This window comes from Parus major, chromosome 9, assembly GCF_001522545.3.
Source record: "Parus major isolate Abel chromosome 9, Parus_major1.1, whole genome shotgun sequence".
In the NCBI taxonomy this organism is placed as follows: domain Eukaryota; kingdom Metazoa; phylum Chordata; class Aves; order Passeriformes; family Paridae; genus Parus; species Parus major.
In genome coordinates, this window is record NC_031778.1 from 24,559,202 (window position 1) to 24,565,285 (window position 6,084).

General features: G+C 49.5%; 1 protein-coding gene and 1 long non-coding RNA gene across 27 annotated transcripts in view; one reads left to right on the forward strand and one right to left on the reverse strand.

Annotated features, from left to right (window-relative positions):
• The window catches only part of MBNL1 (muscleblind like splicing regulator 1), a 69,263-nt gene that overhangs the window by 19,510 nt on the left and 43,669 nt on the right, over positions 1–6,084 (reverse strand). For 25 of the 26 annotated variants that reach the window (XR_004498735.1, XR_004498724.1, XR_004498738.1 and 22 more), the window contains 2 exons: positions 2,843–3,013; positions 629–829 (listed from right to left, as the gene is read on the reverse strand). Coding sequence is in view for 9 of the 26 variants with exons in the window: in XM_015637520.2 (XP_015493006.1) it covers positions 629–829; positions 2,843–3,013 (372 nt within the window). In the remaining 17 variants the exon portion in view is untranslated. Of the gene's footprint in view, positions 1–628; positions 830–2,842; positions 3,014–3,203; positions 3,297–6,084 lie in introns of those variants that run through there. The other variant, XR_004498737.1, reaches the window with a different exon arrangement.
• LOC117244865 lies at positions 809–4,257 on the forward strand. Its single transcript, XR_004498740.1, has 2 exons — positions 809–921; positions 3,627–4,257. It is a non-coding gene; the product is annotated as an uncharacterized LOC117244865 (long non-coding RNA).

Genomic DNA, 6,084 nt, shown 5'->3' on the forward strand with positions numbered 1-6,084 from the left:
TGCTCTCAGGCTGTGCTCTCAGGCTGTGCCCATGGGCTGAGCCCCAAGCTCATGGCAGCAGGCAGCAGGTCCCTGGCTCTCTGCCCACGCTGCTGCAGCACCGATAAGGTGCCGAAAACACTGTCAGGCCTTTCAGATAAGAAAGATTTGGAGCAAGGGAGAGCAGCAGCTCGAGAGCACCGACACTTGTCAGGGTTGTAGCGAGGGTGATAAGGCAGGGGGGGAGGCCAGCAGGGGAGCGTGGGCACCGTGTGCCCAGGGCCAGGGAGGCCGAATCATCCGCACTCCAGCAGCTGCAGCTCTGCACCTCTCCCCAGTGCTCAGTGCCCCCACCATGCTAACGCCTTCTGGGCACACACTAACAGCTTCCTGGCTTCCTCCTGCTGCTGCAGTGATCTTTCCTAAATATTTCCATTTCCTTCTGCAAGGGAGGGTCAGAAGCAGAGTGGTGGCCTGAACTTACTGTACAATCACTCCTTCACTCCTCGCTCTTACCGTCACAAATTTACAGCATTACCAGCACAAGTGAAACCTGCATTATTTGCTTTCACAAGAGAAGTATTTCATATCTAGAAAACATAATAAATGATAGCACTTGTGAGAATAAGTTCCAGCACCCAGCTCCTACCTCCAGCCTGTCTGTCCTCATCAGTTTCTGGGCAGCGGCGGCAGCGGCGGCAGGAACCGGCACACCAGGGTTTCCTGTCACCAGCATGGGGGCCGTGGGCAGGATCTCAGCGGGGACCAGGCCAGGGGACACGGGCCCCAGGTAGGGGTTGAAGGCGGCTGACGCGTTGGTGGCTAAGCTCGGTGCGACAGAAAACATCGGCTGCAATTGAGACAGGGAAAGAGACACTTAACGTCTGTGCTTGCTGTGCCATCACCAAAACAACTCTCTGGCCATCCCCTAAGCTGCACGAGGTGAGTTACTGCTGCTAACTGGAAAGGAGCACTTGTTGTGTTTGTGGGCCATGAGGAACACCTGTGCAGCTGCTGCACGTGAGAAGAGCACGGACAGGTATCCACACCTGCCTCTGCTGGTTCTGCTCCAGCTTCCCTGCAAGCTCACAGCACATGGCAGCTCCTGGAGCAAAATCCCAGTGGATCCACTCTTCAGCAATGCCATAATGAATGACAGACACTCTGTAGGGTCACAGAGAGTCTGGGGCTACCACAGGGACATGGCCACAGCAGGTACAACACTGGCTCTTGAGGAAAAGACATTTGGGAGCCCTGACAAAACATCAACCACACTTGACTTCAGGCACTGGCAAAGCTTTTCTGGCCCTGGTGCAGCTAGAGCTGGCTCAGGAACTCCTGGGGTTTCACACAGTCACAATCCTGCTGTGTCCTACAGAATTCAACAGGCTGGCCATGCAGATACTCAGACACTCACTGCAGCAGGGAGATGCATTAATTAGGCCAAAACATTAAACCAGTGGAAGAAGGAGCACATGCAAATATAATTTTCTTTTGTTTGTTTGCGTGTTTTCTAAAAAGAGTCAAGTGCCCTTGTGGGTGTGAAGATAATTGTGTGTAGAGCCCAAATAATGCTGTGAAAACCCAGCACAGAGCTGCTACACTGCAGCAAGGATTAAGCAAGTCTCCTGCCCCCAAATGCAGCATAACTGCCAAATAAAATTCAGCTATGAGTATTTATCTTTCACTATCTAAATAAAGCAGTTACTCAAGGCATTTAGGTTTTTTCCCCAACTAATTTCTAGAGGGAAAAACAACTACAGAGTTAACACAACTCTTTATCTGTTTCATATCAATTTAAGGCAGACAGCAGAGAACAGCACATGTTTCTATATTCCTGAGGAAATGACTGAATTGTTTGGAAGCAAGAGACATTGGAAATAATGAACAAAAACATGCAGGGATTACTGGACAAAACAGAATGAGAGTTGCATAAATGGGTATAATTTCTGTAATGAATGATTCTTCATCCATGTGAATGAAAAACAATCTGGCAAATATTACAGAAAGTTAAATATTACTCTCAAATACACTATTAATTAACTGCACTTTTGATTACTGCGTTATCAGCTACGTAATAATGACCTTTAAAATAGAACCAGTCTGTTAGTGTGTAACTTAAGAGATGCTGATGTTTGATTTCAGCCCGATACACTCAAATAGACAGCTGTGTGTCTGCTGTACAGCAAATAAGACTACCAGATTTATTTTCTACTGTGCTTATTTCATAGCAATATAAATATCCTGCAGCCTTTTGACCACTGCAGAATAGCAGCACGTTATCAGAGCCACCTGGCACTGCTCTGAAGCTCACAGGTACATCATGATGTGCTGCACAGCTCCAAGTGGGGACAGCCCCCTGTCCTACAGCCCCATCAGCACACGGCCACTGTGGCCAGGGCCCAGAGCCACCTCAGCTCTCTGCTGCTGGCTGGGCTCATACTGACTGATGCACGAGCCATGGCCAAGCTGAGCCTAACTCCCCCTAAACCAAAGCTCAATTCTGGCAAGCAGTTCTCTGGGAAAGTTCCTTTGAATGAAGGGAAAAGACCCAGTGGGCATCTTCTCAAAGCCAGGAGTTTCCTGGAGCACACGATACTGCAAAGGAAACGGAAATCTCATGCAGATCACTCGCTTTCCAAACTTTGAGAATTAAGTTGCAAAGGATAAATTAACCCAAGATTACTGAAATTAATTAAAAATACGACTTCAGGCAAGGCAGAATTAAGCAACACAAAGACATACAGAGGGGCATTTCAGTACAGTTGATTCCTCTCCCATTCCCGACCTCTGTGGGATTTCCCTGGTGTGGAAGTGCCTGCAGTCAGCCCCAGGGGCTGAGGGAAGCCTGGAGTGCACGTACCACGGGCTGCAGCGGGGCTCCAGGCATCATGGCATTGGCAAGCTGCATCTGCTGGGCCAGCATGGCCATGTTCTTCTGCTGGATCAGGTTATTCCGCCCATTGATCTCCAGCTGCGTTTTTAAGTGTGGTGGTGGGTGAAGATATTTGCAGTTTTCCCTTGAACAGCGACCCTGAAGAAGAGAATGGGCACAGCAGGATTAGAAACTGCTTCTCTGTTCCTCATGCCATGGGCTAAAGCAAACACAAGCAGACACATTCACCAGATACCTGGAAAATGAGCAAAATGTAAAAGTCAGAGCCAATTACTGCCAACATGAACTACAACATGTGCTGCTGGAATCAGAGGAGCAGTTGACCAACCTGATTCTGAAGTCCAGATTAAACTCAATGTCCTTATTTCAGTGCTGGGGTTTAGGCTGTTCCACAACTCTCTGGATGAGATCCAAAGCCTGGCAGTACATGCTGTACACCCCAACCACTTAATGTACTTCATACACTCAAATGCTTTAAAGCCATAAAAAAATCATTCCTGTGATCTAATGCAATGTCCTCTGGCTCCCAGGAAACAAGGAGCCTCGCTGCTTCCCCATTTCTATCCACCTAGGAGATGGTCTTTAAGGAAAGCTATTTACTCAAAGACTACCAGGATATACCACAGCCCTGGGTAAATTGTGCTTATGCTTAGCTATCACTAGCTACTATCAAAACATTTACATCCTCCTTGTTTGCAGGTAGCTCTGGAGCCCAGGGCACCTTTAACCTTCAATCTTTTTTAATTTACAGATCTTAGTGAATTTCCCAAAAGAAATGCAGACTTGTCTGTCTGGGAGCAGGGTTTCTAGTCTCGCTTTTATCCCATGGACCTTTACAAATGGTCCACAGAGCACCCAGGAGCTGGAAACCGCAGGCTGGGAACCACTGCCACAGATCTCGCCAGAACACGGGCACCATTCATCCCTCCACCCTGCAGCGAGCAGCTCCTAATTACCCTGTCACTGGATCCTGCTAACTGTGGCCACAGAGTTCAAGGCAGATTTTCATCTCTCTGAACCTTTTCTGAACTCTCTTCCAATCATTACAAAAGGATATTATAAGTGAGTAAATTCAGAGGCAGCGGTGGATGCTGCAGAGTCCTGATGGGCCACAGCAGCACACCAGGGGATGAACCGATCCTGCTGGACTAAAGCTCAGGAGAAATGCTCCCGAGGCTGCCAGCACATCCCTCAGCAGAGGCCTTGGGCCAGCAGGGTGAGGGGCAGAGGGCCAGCAGGTCCCTTGGTGTCCCAGCCCCTCGGCCATCGGACAGCACCGCGTCTGCAGCAGCTGCCACACAAACTCTTCACTCCTATTGCAAGCATGGCAGCAAGCACACATTTGCTTTGCTCTCTTTGCAGAAGTAAATCTTTTAATCTCATGCTGCCTCTCCATTTCTTTTTTGGGTACTTAATACACAGATTTATTTCCTACTCTGTATAGTTCACTTTCATTGTCAAAATGAAGAAATGCCATGCACTCCGGATGGGAGCAGGATGTGCCTGACCTTGCTGTGCTCAGTCTCCTGTGACACCCAGCACAGGGCTCAGCACGGTCTGGTGATCAGGAGTTGGATTGGGAGGATGTCTCACCTTGCCTTCAGGGGAGCAGGAACATGTGCCCGTCCCCAGGCACCTTCCCACAGGGCAGAAGCATCCCCAGCTCCACACCACGGCTTTACTCCCCACAAAGCACAAGGGCACTTTGTGTCAATACTTGCACAATTGTGGAGTGTGGAAAACTCAGACGAAAAAAAAAAAGACCAATCATGCCTTGGAAAAATCACTCCTAAAATCCTACATTCTGAAAATACAGGTATTCCTAGAAGATTTGGATCCTCTGACAGGCATGTTGGAGCATGAGAGTGCGCCTGGGCTTTTCAGACCTGCACACAGGTGAACAGGAGTGTGCCCATTTCTGTGTGCTCACCACAGGCTCTTCCCCACACCACAAATTTTCTGGGAAGCACAGCACACCCTGCTTTTAACATCCCACACTGAATGCTGGGAATACAACTGCAATTTTTGCTCTCTGATAATAATCTCCTTCCAGAAAACACCATAACTGCACATTTAATAACACAAAAGCTTTCTTGGGATCCCCTTCTGAGACTGCAAGCTCCTTTACTCACTGAGTCTGTGATTCTGTAATTTTAAATAGCTATTCATGGTCAGACCCACAACCCTCTAACATTTAACAGGCTACCTCCTAAAGAGAAAAGGAAAATCTCCTTGTGGCCAACAGAGCCTCCAGTGGGTGCTGCACATCCCAGCTGCCCTGCGTGACCACCCATCACTACGGGTGATAGTTAACTGTAATTAACAATTATTAATGACTGTCAGGATTTCCAGGCCCTCAGCCAGCTGTGGGTGTCCCGAGGGTGCTCCCTCAGCCGGGGGCTCTGCCTGGGGCTGCTCCCCGTGCTGAGGGTGCCAAAGCTGCAGGAGCAGTGCAGCTGGAACACACAGAACACTTCTGATCCAAAACAAACACCCAAACACCTCCCTCTGTCAGGGAGTACAAATTCCTCCTGCCCCGGCGCCTTTGAACCCGAGCAGGAGGATGGCTGCTACATACCATCAACTATTGCCTGTAAATGGTAAAACTATTTATCCTGATGCCCGTGTGTTTTACAGGAAAACATTTAACTCCATGCAAGCTATGGTTTCCTCTTTAACAATAAACTGTTTGCAAGTGCTTTGTGTTGGGGCTGCCCTCCATGCTCAGAGAAACCTTTGCAATGTTACAGGGCCTGCCTTGAAACACACAGGCCCTGAGGCAGGGCTGCAATCGCTGAGCCTCTACACAGGGTGAAGCACAGCCTGTCCAGACAGCCAACACCTCTGAGGGGTCACTGCACCCCACTTCTGCCTGTTCAAACAGCCAACACCTCTGAGGGGTCACTGCACCCCACTTCTGCCTGTTCAAACAGCCAACACCTGCTGAGGGGTCACTGCACCCCGCTTCTGCCTGTCCAGACAGCCCAACACCTCTGAGGGGTCACTGCACCCCTCTTCTGACTGCTCAAACAGCCCAACACCTCTGAGGGGTCACTGCACCCCGCTTCTGCCTGCTCAAACAGCCCAACACCTCTGAGGGGTCACTGCACCCCGCTTCTGACTGTTCAAACAGCCCAACACCTCTGAGGGGTCACTGCACCCCACTTCTGACTGTTCAAACAGCCCAACACCTCTGAGGGGTCACTGCA